The 22701-nt window shown below is 40.0% G+C and overlaps 1 protein-coding gene across 1 annotated transcript in view; it reads right to left on the bottom strand.

Annotated features, from left to right (window-relative positions):
* Nucleotides 1–22701, bottom strand: part of ARHGEF6 (Rac/Cdc42 guanine nucleotide exchange factor (GEF) 6) — a 160960-nt gene that overhangs the window by 87599 nt on the left and 50660 nt on the right. Inside the window, exons 3-6 of the mRNA XM_006874704.1 lie at nt 19218–19302; nt 15601–15725; nt 13530–13731; nt 2142–2212 (exon numbers count right to left, since the gene is read on the bottom strand). Coding sequence (XP_006874766.1) covers nt 2142–2212; nt 13530–13731; nt 15601–15725; nt 19218–19302 — 483 coding nt within the window. The remainder of the gene's footprint in view (nt 1–2141; nt 2213–13529; nt 13732–15600; nt 15726–19217; nt 19303–22701) is intronic.

Raw genomic sequence — 22701 nt, 5'->3', positions numbered from 1 at the left:
TTTTTAACAACAGCAACCAAACAAGAGGTAACTATTGAGCCTGTTTATATACACTGCAACACCTCATGAGATTTCATTTCTTGGTTTGGAGGCTTAGGGTCATGTTTTCAAAGGACATCTCAGTTAATAGGCCTAATAACTTTCTGTTCGACCTCCTAGTTGTATAGTGCCTACAATCTTAAAAACTTGAAAGATGCCATCCAAGTCACAACAACTGGTGTCTATTTACCTGGAACAACAGAGGAAGGATCAGAGTCAGGAATAGGAGGAAGCTATAAAAGGTGTGGTCAATTGTCTCCATAAGTTAAATAGTTGTTTGGACTGAGAACATACCCTCTCGTTGGCTATGAGACCAGAAGAACTGGATGGTGCCTGGCAAAACAGAATATGAACTCTAGACTTTCTAGAACCATGAAGGATAGATGAACCCTTGAAATTATTGTCCTTAAGCCAAAAATATACTCTGAAGTCTTATTAAAACTAACAAGTTTTAAGAACTACCTATGTTGTTGTTATGTGCCGTAGAGTCGATTCCGACTCATAGCGACCCTGTACAGGGTTTCCGAGGCTGTAAATCTTTACGGGAGCAGAAAGCTTCATCTTTCTCCCGCGTAACAGCCGGTAGTTTTGAACTGCTGACCTTGTGGTTCGCAGCCCGATTCATAACCACTACACTATCAAATTGACAACTGAAACTTGAAAGATTAGATAGGAAATTTAGGGGACAGGTTTTTTTATGCTAATGAGGGAAAAATAACTGCGAAAAGGAAGAATTTAATTAATGTCACTAAATTGTACAGGTAGAAACTATTGGTGTATGTTTTGCTGTGTATAATCTCAACAACAAATTAAATAAAATTTAAAGAAAAATTAACATAAGTTTTATTCTTTTGCATATATTGATACATGGAAAGTGGGCTGATGTAAAATGTTTTTGTTGTTATAACTAACAGGGATATTTTTATCAAAAAAATAAATAAATTTCTGTTGAAACACCATTAAAAAAAAAAAAACTAAACTAAAAAGTCATTGGCAGGCACCTGGAAGCTAAAAGAAGTAGTCAGGAAGGAATTGGAAAAGGGAGTCTAGCTCAGCTGGAAAACATATTATAACCGCACGAAATGTTAAGAGGAGAACTATTGACAAAGTAGTTCCCTATGAAATTCCTTCTAGACAAAATGAAATGAGCATACAGCACACATGCACACAGAACACTGAGTAAAAACTGAAGCTGTATTTTAGCAGAGGTGGGCAGAAGGCTAGCAGGCAGAGAAACTTTGAGGTAATGACAACTTGACCTTTTCATTAGTAATTGGACCGAGTCTGGAAGGGAGACATAGAGAATAGCAGAGAGTAGATTAAGGAGAATGATGAGATTTCTTTTTCAAACAGGAACTTATTTTGAGTATTGCACATGCTCTATTTATAACTAATACATTTTTACATATCTGTGTTCAAGGGCAGTCTTCCTTCTGGGCACTCCCTAAGAACAAGGTTAATAGTAGTCCAGATGATATAATAGATTGATTGCTTTGAAAATAAAATCATAGAATGCAGTCACTTAAAACTTATTGCATTATAGGAACTAGGGAATCCACCTTTTAAATATCGGGAAATGATATATCTAACTGCTGAATTTCACCATACACACACACACGCAGACAGCTGCTGTCAAGTCAATTTGGAATCACGTTGACTCCATGTGTATCAGAGTAGACGTGCACTCCAAAGGGTTTTTGAGGACAGTAACCTTTTGGAAACAGATCACCAGGTCTTTCTTTTGATGTACCTCTGGATCCACCAACCTTTTGGTTCCTAGCCAAGTGAATAACCATTTGTACCACCCAGGAACTCCCAAATTTCAAGATATTAACCACTTCCTCTTTTACCATTCTTTAATATGCCTTGCTCAGAATCTTTGTGCAGCCCTCAAATTTTTCAGTACAGTGAATACAAAGTTTCTAGACATCTATAAGAGACGTATAAGTAGATGAATTCTATTGTAATGTGTATGACACTAGACCCTTGTAATGCAACTTAATCCAGTCTTCCATTTGTGTTGCACACATCACTGGTTTGAAATGTGAAAAGATTCAGTATAGAGACTCAAGAAAAATTTTGTTCATCATCTGAACACTCACCACAGTATAATAATTCTTGGTAAGTGGAGCCGTTTCAAGTCCTTTGACAGCCTTGGGGGACAGAGACCTTTCTGCGGGGGGAAAAAAAAAAAAAACATTTAAATGACTTTAATATCATATAAGTCTAAGACAAAAATTGTATAATGTAAGATCAAATAGCATATTATAAACATTGCCAAATAAAAGGATTGATAGAAACATACATTTTCAACAAATGAAATTATATCTTTACTCAACTATAGGTGATCAGAGTCACATCAGCTTTGCTAAACTATAGATGATCAAGTTAGGTCTTCTTGCTGAAGTCCCTTAAGTTCCAAGGTAGATTCAAAAGCTAAGGAACTAAGGTCTGGCTAATTAATAGTAGGGCTAGGACCAAGAACTTCATTCTCATTTTGGATTTGCTTCTATCTTCCAGTCTACTCCATTCAACGTGTTCAAAAGAGATAAGCAAAATCAAGGCCAACCAAACATATAAAGAGTAGTCTGGGCAAGATGGCGGAGAAAGCAGACACACTAAGTCGACCTTCTGCAACAAAGACATGGGAGACTAAATGAAACAGACACAGACTGTGATCCTGGGACCTGGATCATCAGAGGATAGGATAGAGAAGTGGATTGAGTGCCTACTGGAAGATAAAGCTGAATAGGAACAGTGAGAGAGAAGAAAAACGGGTGGACTGTCGGCTGATATGCTGCGTGGCTGTCTTGAGCTTTTGCAAGCAACTGTTGATAAAGAGACTGGTGGTTGGTGGCAAGGAGATGCAGTTCTCCCTTGTTCCTGTGCCTTCATGTTAGCCTGGGGCATGGTCATTCTCCACCCTCACCAACCCAGCAGTTAGTGGTACATCATTACCTCCATCCTCCTCAACCCCCACCCACCACTTGTGGAGTCTCTGCTCTGCCTGGGGTTGAGTGCTGGGCATAGTACCCCTGCTTCTGAAAGTGCATGAACCCACCTTGAACTATGCTACACAAACAGTGAACAGAGAACTAAGTGCATTCACACTTCCAGTCTCTACCATATCCACCAGGAGACAGGCGGTGAATGCCTGAGAACACACCGATATACAATCATCGACTAAATATAAATATGACACAACAATGTCTTGGAGAAAATAGACAATTTCAGCTTACACAAAGAAACAAGACACACTGTCTCAAACAAGTTAGCAAAGTACAGGGTCAGAAAATATAACACCAGAAATGGTATAAGAACTACCATTTCAGTTAAAGAATTTAAAAGAATGCAAATTAGGCAACTTCAAAATTTTGAGAGGAAGCTCGAGAAAACTACAGATGAAATCAAGGTAAACATAGGCAAAACTATGGGAAAAATCAGGAAAAAAATGACAAAATAATTGGAAAACTAGGAGCCATAAAAATTAACCATTAGAAAGCCATAATTTGTGTCTCCTTTACATTGAGGTACAACCCATACCGAAGGCTGTGGTCTTTGATTTTAATCAGTAAGTATTTTAAGTCCTCTTTACTTTCAGCAAGCAAGGTTGTATCATCTGCATATAGCAGGTTGTTAATGAGTATGCCTCCAGTCCTGATGTCATGTTCTTCTTCATATAATCCAGCTTCTTTGATTATGTGCTCAGCATACAAGTTGAGTAAGTGTGCTGAGAAAATACAACCCTGGGACACACCTTTCCTAATTTTAAACTGTTCAGTGTCCTCTTATTCTGTTCGAGCAACTGACTGCCTCTTGATCTATGTACCGGCTCCTCATGAACACAATTAAGTGTTTCAGAATACTCATTCTCTGAATGTGCTGTCCATAGCTTGTCATGATCCACAAAGTTAAAAGTCTCTGCATAGTTAATAAAGCACAGGTAAACATCTTTCTGGGCCAGGTTCGGCAGAGTGGAAGTAAGCCACAAAGGCAGCACTGAGGGTTAATTCTGTCACTACTCAGTGATGACAAGTGGGACATAGCCAGCCTCTGGAAGCTCTATGCTACACAAGATCTACCTTGTACTTCATTAAAAGCATTACTAGGCAAACCTGAGATTGTAAGCAGTACGGTCAGATCTTGACCCCAAGCAGTATGCAATCTAGCTTTGCTGTTCAAAATTGACAATTACAAAACAAAACAAAATATGTCTTTATTAGGCAAGTTTTCTATAATGTAGCTATAATGATTTGTAACTCATAGTAGCTTTGTGCAATTATAATGTAAAGCAGTCTTGATAAAAATGAAACTTCCCAGGCTAAAAGGATGGGAGCAGTGGAGAACCTGCCAAAACTGGAAGAGGAAAGGAAATGTAACAGGAATGGGTGATACAAGTGATGCAAAATGTTAATTATATAAAGTAGACAGGAGGAGAAACAGTGATTGAAAAGTGAGAAGTGGCTGCCTTGAGATTCCTGGAGTGGTTGAACATGATTCAAAAAGAGCTAGTTCTTTGAAAAGATAAATAAAATTATCGAACAAACTGCTAGCACGAGAAACAAGAGAGAAGACACCAATTACCAACGTCAGGAATGAAACCTGCAGACATCAAAAAGATAATAAACCACTCTACATATATGCATTTGACAACTTAGATAAAATAATTCCTTGGAAAACAGAAAGTACCACAATTCACTCAATAGGAAATAGGTCATTTGAATATCCCCTATAATTATTAGGGGACTGGAAGGTGTAGTTTTTAAACTCGTGAAAAAGAAATCTCCATGTCTATATGGTTCCACAGAACAATTCTACAAAATGTTTAAGGAAGAATTCTTACAAACTTTACAGAGTCTCTTAAAGGAAATATAAAATGAAAGATCACTTCCCAATCCATTGTATGAAGTCACTATTACCCTCACATCAAAATCAGAAAAAGACAGTACAAAAAAAAAAAGAGAAAATTGCTTACCAATACCCCTCTTGGATAGTGATTCAAAAATCCTTAACAAAATACTAGCAAATAGATTTCATTGATAAACAAAAAAAATGATATACCATGACCAACAGCGATATAGCCTAGAAAGTCAAGGTTAGTTTAATATTCAAGAGTCTATGCAGTCAACTCTATAAACAGAGTAAAGAAGAAAGATTGTATCAATTGATGCAGAAAAAGTATACTATATCCATGTCAACATCCTGGCTGTGATATCGTGCTGTATTTTAGCAAGATCTTACCATTGGGGAAAGGAGCTCTGGTAGTATAGTGGTTATGAATCGGGCTGCAAACCGCAAGGTCAGCAGTTTGAAACTACCAGCTGCTCCATGGGAGATCGATGAGGCTTTCTGCTCCCGTAAAGATTTACAGCCTCAGAAACCCTGTTCAGGGTCGCTATCGGTCGGAACTGACTCGACGGCACTTAACAACAACAACAACCATTGGGAAAACTGAGTAAAGGATGTATGGGTTCTCTCTGTTTTAATTAATACAACCACATGTGAATCTACAATAATCTCAAAATACAAAGTTTAATTTTTAAAAAGTAAAATACAGTTTACTGAAGTCATTAGTCCCTCTGGATTTTCAAAGCTCCTTAAATTGCACAAGCCTAAGAGAATTAAGTCCATATACCCTTAATTGCTAGAGAAATAAAGAAATCTGTCTTGGTAGAAGTACAGCCAGAATGCTCCTTAGAAGTGAGAATGGCGATACTTGGTTTCATGTACATTGGACATGTTATCAGGAGGGACTGACCAGTTCCTGGAGAAAGACGTCATGCTTGGTAAAGTGGAAGGTCAGCAAAAAAGAGGAAGACCTCAAGAAGACAGACTGACACAGTGGCTGCAACAATGGGCTTCAACATAACAATGGTTGTGAGAATGGCACAGGACCAGACAGTGTTCCGTTCTGTAGTAAGCAGGGTCACCATAAGTTGGAACCAACTCCACAGCACCTAACAACAATACCAACAAGACAATTAAAGTTTCCATAACACTCTCTCCCCAATTTCAGTAGGCTGACATCATACTGAAGCTATCTATAAGTTGATCCTGCTAGAGCCTTTATAAAAACCCTTTTACTATGGGTATTTCCCCAAATTACAAAAGTAGAACTGTTGTCAAGCTGATTCCAACTCATAGTGACCCTGTATAGAATTTCTGAGGAGAGATTGGTGGGTTTGAACCACTGATCTTGTGGTTAGCAGTCCAGTGCTTACCCTACAATGCCACACCAGAACTCCAAAGTAGAATGTTGTTGTTAAATGCCGTCGAATGGGTTTCAACTCATAGCGACCCAGTATAGGGTTTCTGAGTAGTAGCTGGTGGGTTTGAACTGCCCACCTTGTGATCTGCAGTCCAGCACTGATCCTACAGTACCATACCAGTAGAACAGTACTCATGAAAGTCAGTTTTCTGTTTTCCAAACCAGAGTGCTTTCAACTATGTTCTGTAGAAACCCTGGTTTCAAGCACATGTCATAAATAGTAACTTGCTGAGTGCCTGCTATGTGGTAGGCAATGTACTAAATGTCTTGCTATCTTACTGCTGGCTCACACTCGTTCTCTAGGTAGAGAGGTAAGATTATTAAAATGATTTAATAGATAATGAAAGGTAGGCTCAAAGAGGCTGATTTGTCCAAGGTCTCACAGTCTCTATGACTCCAAAGCACATGCTGTTAACCTCAAGGTCTCCCCAAGATGTCCTGGGCAGAGAGTCACTGGTTGACATGGTACTTGTGAATTACCCCAATGCCTCTTGTTCTTGCCTCTGAATTGCAGTGGAAGCTACATAGAGAAGAAAGGTTCTTCCTGTGGGCTTGGTCTAAGATCACGGATCAACTCAACCTACAGAAGGAAAACAGATTTGGAAGGACAAACTAGAAGTCTTAAAAAATGTAACCCATGCAAACCACTGACCCCATGAGAAAATTCCATAAGGGAATGTAAAGATCACAGCCACAGCACTCTGACATCAGTGACAGTTTCTTGACTCTTGTTCCTTCTTTGTCCCCTCCCCAAGCATTGTGACTGCTTCCACCTGAAACCCACACTCAACAACAGCTAACTATGTGGAAACCCAGAAAAGGCAAGTTCTGTCACAGAGGGGTGACGTGATGAGACCCAAATAACATGAAAATATCAACATTTTAATTGAAGGCAATGAAAAGTTGGTCAATTCAATCCCAAGCACGTTGTTGTTGTTGTTGTTGTTATGTGCCGTGGAGTCGGTTTCAACTCAGAGCGACCCTGTACAGGGTTTCCAAGGCTGTAAATCTTTACAGGAGCAGAAAGCCTCATCTTTCTCCCGCGGAACTGCTGGTAGTTTCGAACTGCTGACATTGTGGTTCCCAGCCCGATTTGTAGCCACTACACTACCAGAGCACCTTAGGGGGAAAACAATCAGTCAATGCAGTGAAGAATTCAAATGGGTTGTTTGGCAGAGTAACTCAAACACCAACAGCACACATTGGCACTTGAAAGAAATCTCCCTAATTCTAATATAAAGGTCCTTTTTCAATTCGCTTTTTTTTTTTTTAAACTAAAAATATCCATATTTTCTTAAAAATATATACATGCTTCACATATCAGTATGACATCCTTATGCAGGGGGGCATACATGCTTATCTTCATCGTTTCAATTTTAGTATTGTTGTTGTTAAGTGCCCTCGAATGGTTTCCGACTCATAGCAATAGGGTTTCCAAGGAGCAACTGGTGTGTTTGAACCACCAACCTTTTGTTTAGCAATCAAGTGCTTATCCTACTGTGCCACACCAGGTCTCCAATTTATGCTGTCAAAGTGAGCATCCAATTAACTTTCTATTCTCTCCCCTCTCTCACTGATTTACAGATTCCTGTGTCCATTGATGATTATAGGACATTAAACATCTATGTGATACACCTAGGAGATTAAACAGGCAGTCTAAATATAAAGTTTAATCCTACCTTGGGTACAATGAGCTGGTAAGAGTCACTTCTTAATTTGCCTTAATACAAATTTAATTAACCCACTCATTTGATATCTATATTTATCTGCCAATAAGAACGTCTAAAAGAGTTTAATGATCCTTTAACTTAATCAGTTGGAGGAAACAGAATTTTCTTAACTATATCTCCTCTGAATATTGTTGTTGTTGTTGTTAGGTGCCATAGAGTTGGTACCGAGTCATAGCGACCTTATGCACAACAGAATGAAACACTGCCCAGTCCTGGGCCAACCTCACAATTCTTGCCACGCTTGAGCCCACTGATGCTGCCACTTTGCCAACTCATCTTGCTGTGGGTCTTCCTCTTTTTCTCTGACCCTCCACCTTACCAAACATGATATCCTTCTCCAGCAACTGCTCCCTCCTGGCAATATGTCCGAAGTATGAGAGAGCAAGTTTGGCCATCCTGGTTTCCAAGGAGCACTCTGGCTGCACTTCTTCCAACACAGATCTGTTGGTTGAAAGTACCATGGGCTCTGAATATATATGCCTCAATATTTTCTCAAAGTGGAAATTGTGCCAAAAAAAAATTTTATGCAAAGCCCTAAGAAGACCCTTAGCTTTTGTTAGTAACAAACAGCAGAAATGGAAAAAGCAAGTGAATCCATTTACAATGTTACTGCAGTGTTGGCAGAAATTATTTTGATGTATAAGTAATATATTCATTTATAGGTTATCACTGAATTTTAAGGACTTGGCTCATTTTCTTATTTATAATGCATCTGATACAGATGAAATAAAAGAGATAGTGCCCTATCTTCTGTAGTTTATGTAATGATTAAATTGTTTATACTAGATTTTTCATGAAGGTATTTGAAGAAAATATATCTTTGGCTTAAAATAGGGGCCATGTTTCTCATCCAACAATAAATCCAGAGGTAGGCAAGCAGAACCAGTAGCAATGGTGTCATGATTATCCAGGTAAGTAAGTCATCAGTATCCAGGTAAGAAGCTGCTACCATCATGGTCACAAAGACCTACTAGACCATCAGCACCTCATTCACACTGAAAGGAGAATCATGTATGTGTGTATGTGTGTGTGTTTTAAATCTAAATATTCTATTTTAAACTTTCTATAGTATTAGCAGGTTATTGGTTCTTTATGATGTGTTTCCTCTGAAACCAGTCTTTTCCCAAATAGAAGGAAGAAGCTGTCCCTAGGGCTTTGGCTATAATCTCTAGCCATAAGCACCAGTGGAATCTTAAACTTAAAATGCCATTCACCAAGGGAAAACTTACCAAACACGAAGTACTCTTTTCAGTGACAGGCGCAGGGGAGGACAGCCTTGCACAGCACTCTAATGGCACAGCCATCTGCAGGGTGAGCTTTATGGGGCTGGGGTTGCTTGTTTTTTGTTTGGAAGACAATGCAGAAGCATGCATTTTTGGTATGAAATTTGTTGAGGAAACCATTAATGAGACACATTGACACAATAGCCACAACAATGGATTCTAACATAAAGATGGCACAGGACCAAGCAACATAAGGTCGCCATGAGTTGGAACAACAACTGGCTATTAGAGTGACCACACAGTGCTGCACATTGGGCCCAACAGTAAGGCAATGGAGAGCACAGAAGTTCTCCAAGTTCCATGCCTGATTCAACTTCATAAATGACCAAAGAGATTGTTGATAGTACAGTGGGGTTTCTATGAAATATGTGTTTCAGCAAAGAATCATTTTTATAAGACTCTTTAAAGATAAATCTTTATGAAATATATACCTCATTATGGACTTCTTGGAGAGTAATTACAAATGGACAAGCATATATTTCCCAGACCAAATGTGAAACAACACAGAATCTATAATGTTCCTTGGCAACATCCTACAAAGGTTTTGGCTAACTCACCATGGCAGCAGGTGGGAAAGAATTAACATCAACAAAGATTTCTTGAGCATCTACTTTCTTAGTTAAGCTCGCCCAGTGTTCCCTTAGCTCACTTACTCGTAGTATTTCAACAAAACCTCCATGGCTCTTCTTCCTCCTACTTAGATTTTGCTCCCCTCTCTTTTGGGTCTAGACACAGTCTGTGTCTTTCAGGGTCCATCTCAAGCCCTCCCTTCTCTATATAGCCTCCTCCAACCTGTCCAGCCACAATGCATTCATGTGTTCTCTTTCTTGGCGTACTGATGACTGATTCAACATATATATATATATACATATATACTCTTCACCCCCCACCTCCTTATACTATTAGTTATCTGTTTCACCTCCAGCTCTTATCTCTCTCCTGTGCTCCAGATCTATACCACCAACTGCCTGCTGACAAACCACGTATAAAATAACACAACATCTTCAGTGCCAATGGTGCCCAACACACACGCACACACACACACACACACACACACATCTACAGCTTCCTCTCCTTTATATCTTCTCTATAAATGGAATTCAGCACATATGGAACATTTCCTATGTCTAAAACAATGTCTCAGCCATTATAGAAACAGAAAGGTATACAAAGCTTGATAAGCCTTACTGTCAAACTGTATTAGATACCCTCTTCTGCTCTCTACTCCCATAACACGTTGTCCTTAGCGCTATCATTAAATTAATCACACTCTATTCCTGGTGTGGCACTGTAGGTTAGAGCACTGGACAGCAAGATCTGTTTGAACTACAAGGTCGGCAGTTCAAACTCACCAGCTGCTCCTTAGAAACCCTATACAGGGTCGTTATGAGGTGAAACCGACTCTTAACAACAACAACAACAAAGTTGAAAACACAAAACAAAGTAATATCACTGCCATATCAAATTGATTCCAACCATAGCAACATATAGACTTAAACCTAGGGGAGCACACATTCTAATCTTTCTCCTGTGGAGCAGCTGATAGGTTTGGATCACTGACCTTGAGGTTAACAGCCTAACTCTCAGCACCACCAGGACTATATAGAGATAAATGCTAAATAGAAAAATAAAGCAGAGAAGGGGGATGGGGAAAGTAAGAAAAGAACAAACACTAAGTGGTACCACATGAACAAAGATTGAAGGAGGATAAGGAAATTGGCCTTGTTCATCAGAGGAAGAGTGTTCTCAGCAGAAGGACAGCAAGCTAAGTCTGGTACAGCAGCTAAGATGTCAATACAACTAAAGTGGAGTGAGTGAGAGGCGGAGAGGTCAGAAAGGCAACTGAAGGTCAGGTCCTAAAAAGCCTTGTAGGCTATTAGGGTCACCTTGACCTTTACTCTTTTTGGAGATGTGAAGCCATGGCCCACGTTTTGAAAAAAATATCACTCTGTCTATTGAACTTAAGGAGCTCTAGTAGTGTAGCGGTTACGAAGTGGGCTGCAAACCGCAAGGTCAGCAGTTTGAAACTACCAGCTGTTCCGTGGGAGAAAAATGAGACGTTCTGCTCTCGTAATGATTTACAGCCTCGGAAACCCTGTACAGGGTCGCTATGAGTTGGAACCGACTCCACGGCACACAGCCATCACCAGCCACTGAACTTAGACTGTTGTTGTTAAGTGCTGTCGAATCAGTTCCAACTCATACTAACCCTGTCTAGGGTTTCCAAGGAGCAGCAGGTGGGTTTGAACCACTGACCTTATGTCTGACCTTGCAGTTCAGTGCATTAACCTGCAGCACCACACCACGACTTAGATTAGATTGTATGAATAATGAAGACAAGAGCAGAGGTTCCAGGTAGGAAATTACTGCAATAGCCTAAGGGATGGTCTTCCCCATACACCTAGGTCCAGGTCTTCCCTGACTAGCAGGCTTCCTGGTCCCAGCTACCCAGACCTACCCTTGTAAAGATTCCATAAGTGTTCAAATCAGAGCCAGAGTTTGCTGTGAGTCCAAAATGGAATTCTAAAACACAGACTATAGTAAAAACTTGAAAGGAGGGGCCTGAAGACCAGGATGAACACCCATGGTTGCCCCCAAGGGGGTGGCCAGACTATGCTAAAAGGCGTCACAATGAGCATCATAATGAGGACCACCCAAGTGAGGGTGTACTGTCCACTTTCCACTACCCCTCACTGATTTCCAAACAAGACAGCAATTGCTATCCCTTTACTTCTGAAGATGGAAACACTAAACCAAGAAACGCAGAATGAACGTGGAAAACTTGTGCAGAGAGACTGACAACTAGATTGTACCAATTGAAAGATGCATCAGGGAGTACAAACTGGCTGTGAAAGGCATGCAGACCAAGGAAATTCCATGTAAAGCCTGCGAAAATACTTCAGGGCTCAAGAGAAACTTCTCCATTGTCAGAAATGAAAAAAGAATAAGTCTATGCATACATATATAAATTATAAATCAGCTAGCAAATGTCATTAAAGGTGATGCCTTCCTTAATACACAACACAGGAAAGTGTGCGAACCATATTTTATCTTCAATCCCTTAGAGCAAATATCCTAAGAGTGTTGATCTTAAGGAGCAGGAAGGGAAGAGGAACTTTTAGTGTCTACATTATATATATTTCTGTAATATTTTTAATAGTGAGCCCCTAAATAAATTTTCATTAACAACTAATGATAACTTATATAAATACACTAGATATCAAATTTCTAACTTAAATTCAGTAAATTATTACATTAAAACCAGAATTCAACTCATTAATAGTTTAATCAACTAATTAACTATAACTTAAAAAATTTTGTTATTGTTGTTAAGTGTTGTCAAGTTGGTTCTGACTCATAGCGACTCTGTATAGGGTTTCTAAGAAATGGAAACTTATTATTCCAAATAATAATAAATAAATTAATTAACAAATTATGCAAAAGAAAAATGCTCTAGGGAACTAACCGCATAAAGAAATCCCTGAGTGAATATATTTAAAAAGTGAAGAAATTTAATAATTTGAAAACCTGAATCCTGTTTTATTTGTACTGTAAATATATATTTGCATGTATCTGTTGGGGGGTTTTAATATAAGCAGGGCCTACCTTCTTGAGTAATAAAAGGCAAGAAAGTTATCTCACATAGCTTTAAGAATGTCTATAAAGAGGGGATTGGATTTTATTCTCTGGTGTTTATAACAAAAAAAGGGTAAGCAGCAAGTGTTGGGTAGGGTTAAGGGTGATCTTGTTCCGATTCAAAGTGTCCAGACACATCTCGGAGGCATTTAGTTTTAGATCTGCTTAAAGAACTTAGAGATTTTAAAAAAAGAAAGAAAGAAAGGGAAGTTAACACAAGGCCTCTCTGTTATTGTATGCAGCCATGGTGATTCTCCAGTAGCAGGAAGGACCGTATTACATAGGCTAGAATTAGTACACATAAAGGGACAGTTAAGGTGGAGCAGTTGTCTCAGCTTGGAATTCCTTTGCTTTTTTAAGTTTTTGCTTTAGTTTCTTGCAGCCTTGATGTAGCCTAAAAGGAACTTTGCTTCAAAATATCTAATGACAGATTTTTCCAAGTTATGTTTATGACATACGTACAACAAGTACAAACCGTTTCTGTTAATCAATTAAAACCACAAGATTTTCATTTAAGAAGACTAAGAAAGTCCAAGAGTCATAGTCAAAAAGACTTTAAAAAGCTTCACTTACCACTGGATTTAATTTCTCGGACATAATTACTCGGGAACCAGCCTGTTCTCCCATTTAATGTGCCTTCCCACCAGCCACCTTCTTCAACTCGAGTGACGTAAATGATGTCCCCTTTACAGACTGACAGTTCATCTTCATTAGTCTGCTTAAAGTTGAATTTTGCCTTTACTATCAACTGATGGCTTCCATTTTCCGTCATCTCCTGAGGAAACAAAAGACACATTGGATTAAGCACTCACCTAAATGAGGGGGGCGGAGAAACTATTTGAATTCGGGCACATAGGGTGAGGTAGTCAGGAAGTCCACTCCAACTCAGCCCTGAATTGTGTTCGTTTAGGGGTCCATTAGTGAATATCAGGGTGAAACTGGATGCAAATTTGGAGGATGTGTATTTTGAAAGGGGTCATAGCTTTCATTTCTGTCTCCCTTCCCCCAAACACACGCACACACACACACACACACCAAATTTGGAGGATGTGTATTTTGAAAGGGGTCATAGCTTTCATTTCTGTCTCCCTTCCCCCAATAATTATCTAAAAATACCTATTTATTTGAGCCAGGAAACAAATTAGAGTGATAAAATAGTCTTCCCGACACATACAAACATGTTCATATGACCAAGATTAGGGAGTAATCTATTCTCATAAAATTTTCCTCCCATTGCCCAATTTCAATTTGGGCCTGGTGTGGCACTGTGGACTTGCACTGGACTGCAAAGTCGGTTTGACCCCCACAAGGTTGCCGGTTCAAGCTCACCAGCTGCTCCTTAGAAACACCATACAGGGTTGCTATGGCTCAGAATCGATTCAACAGCACTTAACAACAACAACAATTCATACACAAAGGTCAAATAAAGATCAAATATATCTGTTACCTAAGTTAAGAGTCCTTAACCTGACATCCAAGAAATGGGCTTAACATTTTGAGGGTCACAGACCCCTTTGAAAAGCTGAGTTCAAAGGATCTTTGCCCATAACAATGGCCATGAAGACAAACACATAAGATTTTGCATACACTTTGAAAGACTTCAAAGGGCGTAGTGTTCATCAGCTTCTCCGAGGGATCTGCAAACTCACCCATCTAAGTGATTTGGAATAGCTCATGGTGGCTTACAGCAAGTGGGTACCTTCTGACAAGGAATATAGGTCTCATCCAAACAGTAGTGAATGGGGTATTTGCTCCCTAGTAAAAGCTCCTAATAAGACCAAATGAACAGTCCCAATATAGGAGCTCATCAAAGGCTGCCATTTAAAATCAGGTCTTGCTCAATAGGAATCCAATGAGAAAAATAAAGATAACAATGTTGATCTCTGATGTGGCAGACACTACTTAATTTCCCTTCCAAAAAACATCCACAAAAGCATCAAATCAGTTGCTATCAAGTCAGTTCTGACTCGTAATGACTCCATAGGTGTCAGAGTAGAACTCTGCTCCGTAGAGTTTTCAATGGATGATTTCTCAGAAGTAGATCACCAAGCCTTTCTTCCAAGGCACCTCAAGTGGACTTGAACCTCCAACTTTTAAGTTAGCATCCCAGTATGTTAACTATTTGCACCATCCAGAGACTCTTTAATGAACCCAAGGATATCATAAATAACAGCAAACTGCCATCAGGAAGCAGTCATAAAGATGCTTACATTTGCACAGCATTTTCTCTTAAATGGTTTGCTCAATTTTAGGAGTACCGGTGTGGTGCAGTAGGATCAACTCTGGACTGCTAACCTCAAGATCAGCAGTTCAAACCCACCAGCTGCTCCTTGGAAACACTATATAGGGTCGCTATAAGTCAGAATCGACTCGACAGCTCTTATCAACAACAACAATTCTAGTAAAGGACAGAGCTGAGGCTTCAACCTCATCTTCTGACTCTTATCCCACCTCACCCTTACATGCCTTTGATTTGTTCTGATCAGACCATCCAGAAGTGGTGCTATGTTTAATATTAGTTTTCTCAGTGACACCCAAAACAAACAGGAGGACTATCTTACTCCATATGGAGATACAACGGGGATACTGGTCTATTTTTTCCAGAATTTTAAAACACAATAGGAGAACTGGGGACTCTACTTACCACTGCTTTGGACTGCCTTTGCAGCCTCGGAGATGTGCTAGAAACTGCTCCCTGTGGGTTTGTCTGAGAACTATTAGCAGCACTAAGAGAAGAGGAACGTCCACATGGTCTTTCTGAGAGTTGATCTGTGAAAAGAGGAAAAGGCATGGTAACCAGCTAGTCATGTTAGAAAAACCTAACAGTGCCTTTCATGGGACATTTTCAAAGGCAACCTGACTGCAATGCTAAGTGATATCGCTATAAACAGGCCAAGTGGATTTGATCCCACCCTCTCATTTGGTGTCCAACTTCTTTTTTGAACCTTACTAGCCATTGCTCTCCAGTAGAATGAAAAACAGCGACAGAACCACATTTTCTCTTAACCCATTTCCCTACAACTCTTCCCTCCTGAACCAGTTGCAATAGTATGCCCTGTTATCCAAGGCAGAACTATATTGGGTTCCAAACAGCTGTTTGTGGCTCTTATTACTTCAAAATATTTCAAATTTCTTTCTTTGCTTCTTGGCCCATAACGGAGTGGTTCTTTTCTTTCTTTACATGTAACAGATTTATAATGATGGACATGATGCAAAATCTGCCCTGAGCCTGATGTGTATAGTTGTGTGTGTGGTGGATGGAGGGAGAATGAGAATGTGTACTATGTTGATACAGATTTTTTTTTTTTTTTAAATAAAACTCTAGAGTCTTCTCTTCCTTCAAACCTTGTGAAATGTGATCAGGCCAGAGCTGAGCTGGGTGTTTCAGTATGCTGAGAGTGTACTAACGAGAAGAGCTGGCTTCCTGACAAATTCAAATGAGGGTTCTTTTCCCCTCCATTTATTTTTAAAAGATATAAACTGCAAAAGTCTAAAGCCCAAACATTCCCTAGGCGACAAGCTCAGTATCCAAGTAATTTCCTTGATGCTGTGGGTTTTAACTTTCACCGCCTTATATTTTTATAAATATCTGTGGCAAGAGAAGAGACTGTAAAACTTGGTAGGAGAGTTTGGCAAAGGAACGTATAATTTGTGTGGCATAATGTTAGATTTATGCGATCCTCCCTGCCCAGATCTGGATAGTTGTCATGTATGTTAAATATAGTTACTTGAATTAGCTGTGCTTTCTACTCGACGCCTTCCAATGGCTCATAACGCAATTTTACCCAAATAGCAAAAGAACAACCTCAGAGAAGTACTTTTATATTTATTATTATTACATACAGCTCTTTTGACTAAAAGTGTAATTACTTGATCACTTCCTAGATGCTCCTATCTGGTGCTTGATTATATTGTCTGCTCTTGTTCTCTAATTGTTTCACGTGGGTAAGTTTGGTCTCTCTAAATAGACTGTAATTTTCTTGAGGGCGGGACCACATTTTACACTTCCTTTGTAGCACCTAGTAGTGGTAGGGACACAGTCTGCTGACTCTCCATATCACCAGTCTGAGTAGTGAGTAGAAGAGCTCTCACAACCACTGGAGATTGGTTTGAATTCCATTTCTCTGGCTTACTATCTACTTGGGCAACTATGGGCTTGACGTTCCTTACCTGTAATATTACCTAATAATAATATTTGTTCCAGGATTGTTTTAAAGATTGTGTAAGACCACACATGACCCTTAGGACAACCTGAATCCGTAGAAGGATTCAAAGCATTTTTTAAATGCATTGTGAAGAAATGTTCATATATAACAAACAGTATGACATTATGACCATTTTAAAGCATATAATTCAGTGGCATTAATTACATTCATCATGTTATCAAAAGTTTCTCATCACTTCAAACAGAAAGTGAGTACCCCTTAAGTAATACTCCCATTCTTTCCTGTCCTTGCCCCCAGAAACCCCTAACAGACATTTGACTCTATGCATTTGCCTATTCCAGATATGTCATCTAAGTGAGCTTGTACGGTATTTGCCCTTTTATGTCTGACTTATTTTATTCAACATAATGTTTTCAAGATGCATCCATGTATCAAAATTTCATTTCTTTTTATGGCTGATATACCACATTTTGCTCACCCATTCATCTGCTGGTGGACACTTGAGTTGTTTCCACCAAGCTCAACTCATTTTAACTATGATGCTACATCACAGAAAGAGTGAAGTTTCACTTCAAGTTTATCATCAGATTTGCATTTACTAGAATTTATATTATCTCCAATGTAGTGGTTGTTAAAAATATAAACAGTAGTTGCTCTTTCACTCAGTATGCACTGAGGCTTCATTTCCAGAACAAGATTACTGATGGGTTTCTTTACATGGCCGAAGCTATCACCAGCAAGTTGAATCCGACTCAGAGAAACCCTCTATGACAGAGTAGAGCTACCCCATCAGATTTCCAAGGCTGTAAATCTTTACAGGACTTTGAGTCCTGGTGTGGTGCTGTAGGATAAGCACTAGGCTGCTAACCACAAGTTTGGAGGTTCAAACCCACCAGTCACTCCTGGGAAGCCCTATATAGGGTCATTATGAGAACCGACTCGATGGCACACAACAACAAATCTTTACAGAAGTAACCTGCCCGAAGAGCAGATGGTGAGTTCAAACCACCGACCTTTCAGTGAGAAGCCAAGTGCTTAACTACTGTGCCACCAGGGATCCTTACATGTACAGAGACATATGGAAAACGATAAGAAAAGTATGTTATCTCTAGTGGGGAAGGGGAAGTAGCGGCTGCATTTTGTAAACTTTACGAAAAGGGGAATTGGTCTTTTCCTTTATATTTTCTGTCCTGTTAGAATCATTTGGTTAGTCAATAGCTTTGAATGAAATATTTTCTTTGTTCTTATCATTGTATAAAGGGCAATAGAATGACATCTGTGGTAATCCCCTTGCTTTTGAGTCCATTGCAACTCATAGCAACCCTAAATGACAGAGTAGAACTGTCCGCTCCCCGCCCCCCACACACACACGCTGGGTTTCCAAATCTGTTGTTATTAAGTGATATCAAGTTTCATAGCAACCCTGCATAGGGTTTCTGAAGAGTGGCTGGTGGGTTTGAGCTGCTAAACTTGTGCTTAGCAGTCCATGGCTTATCCTACAGCACCACACCAGGACTCTAAAATGTTTGTGGTGGTGGTGGTAGTTGTGTGCCATCAAGTCAATTATGGCTTATAGCGACCCTGTATAGGGTTTCTGAGCTTGCAAATCTTTACAGGAGCAGAAAGTCTCATTTTTATCCCATGGAATGACTGGTTGATTCGGACGGCTGACCTTGCAGTTAGCAGCCCAGCTCGTAATCCTCTACACTACCAGGCTTCCTTCCAACATCTGTGGTAGGTGTATTTAAATCTTAAGCCATGAAAAGAGAATGAGGCAGCTCTGTATGATAAGCACTGGACTGCAAGCCACAAGCTCAGCAGTTCGAGCCCACAAGCAGCTTCATGAGAAAAAGATGAGGCTTTCTGCTCCCACAAAGATGTATAGCCTCTGAAACCAACTCGATGGCACTTAACAACAAGAAGCCATAAAAATAAATAAATAAAGCGTTTGGTATTCTTTGGTGTTTATGGACAGGGCAGGGGATCTTTTGTGCCAATTAAGCAATCTTGGCCATGGTTAGTTCCTAGAGTAATCAGAAACACACGGCTCCAATAATGTCACCCCAGAACTCATAAATCACAAGCCTTTGCTTACCTTCTGTTGCTTTGTTGACAGCTAAAAGAGTACTCAGAACCTTGGAGAAATTGAGCCCCAAATAAAGGTCTTCAGGATCAAATACCTATGTGGAAGGAAAATTGAAACTGTAAGATACTGTAAGTATTCAACTCAACCAGAGAAACTACCCAAAGGCCACTTCCTCCAGCTCTCAGGAGAAAAAACTGTAAAAGCCCAAATGCGAACCTCTGTATACCTCTGGGAGAAATGAAAGCGGCAGTTGAGCTGCCTAATGACATGTGGCAGGCCATCAGTGAGTCAGAGAGAAGTAGTAATGGGAAATGAAAGCCAAGCAGAGAACACAGTGCCTACCAGGAAATGCACAGTACAAACTCAGACCCACACTTCGGACCTGAACATACACCAATCTTCGAACCCCAACTGTAGGAAAAATGTGCGTGGGTTCATGCCCAGCACCTAAACAATGCACTCCGCAAACCACACATGAGAAGGGGGAGCCTTTCGAACACTTCTGCCTTCCTCTCTACTCCCCTTCCTCCCACTGCCACCCACTGGATCCCAAATACTGGGAATCCCAACCCCCACAGCCCGATTCGTAACCACTACGCTACCAGAGCTCCTTCAACATATTGCCCAAACTCTCTGCCCAAATCTACCTTTTCCTCACAGCCTAAGTTCCTGGTTTCTGCTTGCCCTTGGTCATCTCAGCTGATCTTCATGAGTTTAGATCCTTGACTGTCTAAGCCTATGGAGTCTTCCTGGTCTTCTCTTACATAATGACTTCTGGCCTTCCGGATGCTACTCAACTCTCAGCATCAAAGCATTCCATAAATACAACATTTTACTTTGCCAGTCTCAACCAACACTCTGACTGCTACTATCCCTAGTGAACAATCAGTCGCTTTAAATACCACTGTTAATTTTTTAACATTCCTTATATTTATTCAATGTATTTAATTGTATATGTCATTGAAACTAGATATGTTCTTAAGCACAGGCACAATCTGTTTATTTGACAGTCGATGAAGATACAGGTAGTAATATTCCACCTTATGGATGGGAATGGTACATATAAAAACATTTCTTTTCAGGATTCTACAGCTCTCTTGAAAAAAGAATATTGTATCATTTTTCCCCCAAATGTGGCAAGGGGAACAAAAGCGCCTTTGAATGTGGGACATGATTGGTAATGCACCTAGGATTTTCAAGGATCTCTCTTGGTATTTTATTGTTGTTATTAGGGGCCACTATTACCACTCATAAGCTCCTTATGCACAACAGAAGGAAACACTGCCTGGTCCTTCGCCATCCTCACAATTACCATGTCGGAGCCCATTGTGGCTGCCATTGTGATAATCCATTTCATTGGGGAGGGGGTCTTCCACTTTTTTTCCACACCTCCATTTTACTAAGTATGATGTCCTTTTACAGGGACATGTGTCCCTCGTGTCCCATGTCCAAAGTACGAGAGATGTAGTCTTGCAATTCTCAATTCTAAGGAGCATTCTGGCTATACTTCCTCAAAGACAGATTTCTTTGTTCTTCTGGCAGTCCATGGTACTTTCAGTGTTCATCGCCAACACCATAATTCAAATGCATCCATTCTTATACGGTTTTCCTTATTCATTATCCAAGTTTCATATGTGATTGAAAATACTATGGCTGAGAGACTTCCAACAAGATGGCAGACTAGGCAGACACACTACCTGGACCCTCTACGATAAAGACACCAGAGACCAAATGAACCAGATATAAATGAAAATTCAGGAATTCTGAACTTCAGAGGACAGATTAGGGAAGTGGACTATGTGCTTGCTGGGAGGAGAAGCTGAACAGGGACAATGAGAGCGTGAGACTGACTGGTGAACGGCCATCCAGGCACATCACAACCATCTTGTGAGCAGCTTTGGCAACAGAAGGTGGCCTGGCAGAGCAGATTCACACAGCAGACAGGAAAGGTATGACTCCCTTTCTTCCATGGTCCCTGATGACCAGGGGAGTGGTCAGCTCCTGCCATCACTCATCCCCAGCACAGATGCTGTTTTCCTGGAGCTCAGAGCTATGTTGTTGGGAGCCATGCCACTGTGAGGCAGGGTCCAGCTGCATGCACAGCTTTGGTGCTTGGGTTAAGGTGGGCTCTGCTCCAGACCTACAGAACCTGCAGAGCCACAGGATAGACATTAACTAAAACCAGGTCCATCAAAGGCCTTCACTAGCTACTTCTGGATTGAGTGCCCTGTACATAGATAACACTGAGGTCAATAGGAACTCCATCTAGGGTCAGGGACTCTGCTCACACATCATTTCCACACACACCTTTTGAGCTCCCTGGCTTGCAGAAGTCCCCCAGAATTTTCTCCTCTCTGGGTCAAACAGTTGAACATTTTTGTTTTGTTTTCTTATCTGGTTTGGGGTTTTTTGTTTCATTGTTTTTATTTGTTTATTCTTTCTCCTTCTAGTTCTCTTTCCATTCCGTTGAGTTTTATCCTTTCTATCTCTGCTTTTGTTTTTCCTTTTAGTCATGTTTCTCATTTCCCCTTTTCTCTGTTTTTTCCCCCTTTTTGATCTTTCTATATTACGCTCTTTCTCTTTTCATCTTCCCTCTCCCTGGTTTTTCTAACTTTTTCTATTTCTTCCTTTTACTTCCTGCCTTATTTTTCTCTTTATACTTACTATAGTCTTTTTTTTTTTTTTTCTGGTTGCTGCCTGTATTGTTTTCCCTCTTTCTCTTTTCATTGTGGGTTCCTTGCTTATTTATTATGTTCTGTTTTCTTGGATGGGGGTAAGAGGGAATTTTCTCTTTTCCACCCAACAGGAGACAGCAACCATGCCCAAACAGCCCTGCAAAAACCGTCCCCTCTGTAGCTCCACCCACTTGGCAAAAGCCAATACCAGATCCTATACCACTTGATCAATGATAGACAGTAATCAACACCAGCCAAACCCACCCTAAACTGAGGTGCACCAATGGCAAACAATAGTATATACACTTCCATTCTTTAACTACACCCACAGGAGACAGTTGGTGAGAGCTTAAGAACACATCAACATAAATCATAAATTAAATACAAATACAACAACCCCACAATGCCGAGGAGATAAACAGACCATTTTAGCTCATACGAAGAAATGAAAGAGTGACTCAAGCAAATGACCAAGATTCAGAGCCAGGAAATGTTTCCAAGGAAGAAAATGTAATGGAACTGACTGAAAAAGAATTCAAAAGAATGACATTTAGGTGCCTTCAAAGGATTGAGAGAAAGATCGAGGAAAGCACGTAGAACATGGGGGTGGGGTGGGGATTAGAAGTATTCAGGAAAACATCACAAGAACAACCAGACAAAGTAAATGCAAATAGAAATCCAGATTAATTATAAGACTTCAAAAATGGACAATACATTGAAAGAGCAAAGGAGTAAAATAAGAGCCATGCAAGTCCGAGTTAGTAAGGATGAAGAGAAATCTCTCAATACTAGTATGCTAGAAGAACAATCAGAAAAAA

This window comes from Chrysochloris asiatica, unplaced genomic scaffold, assembly GCF_000296735.1.
Source record: "Chrysochloris asiatica unplaced genomic scaffold, ChrAsi1.0 scaffold00295, whole genome shotgun sequence".
NCBI classification, from domain to species: Eukaryota; Metazoa; Chordata; class Mammalia; order Afrosoricida; family Chrysochloridae; genus Chrysochloris; species Chrysochloris asiatica.
The sequence above is the reverse complement of the archived record's forward strand: the minus strand, read 5'-3'. Positions and strand labels throughout refer to the sequence as shown.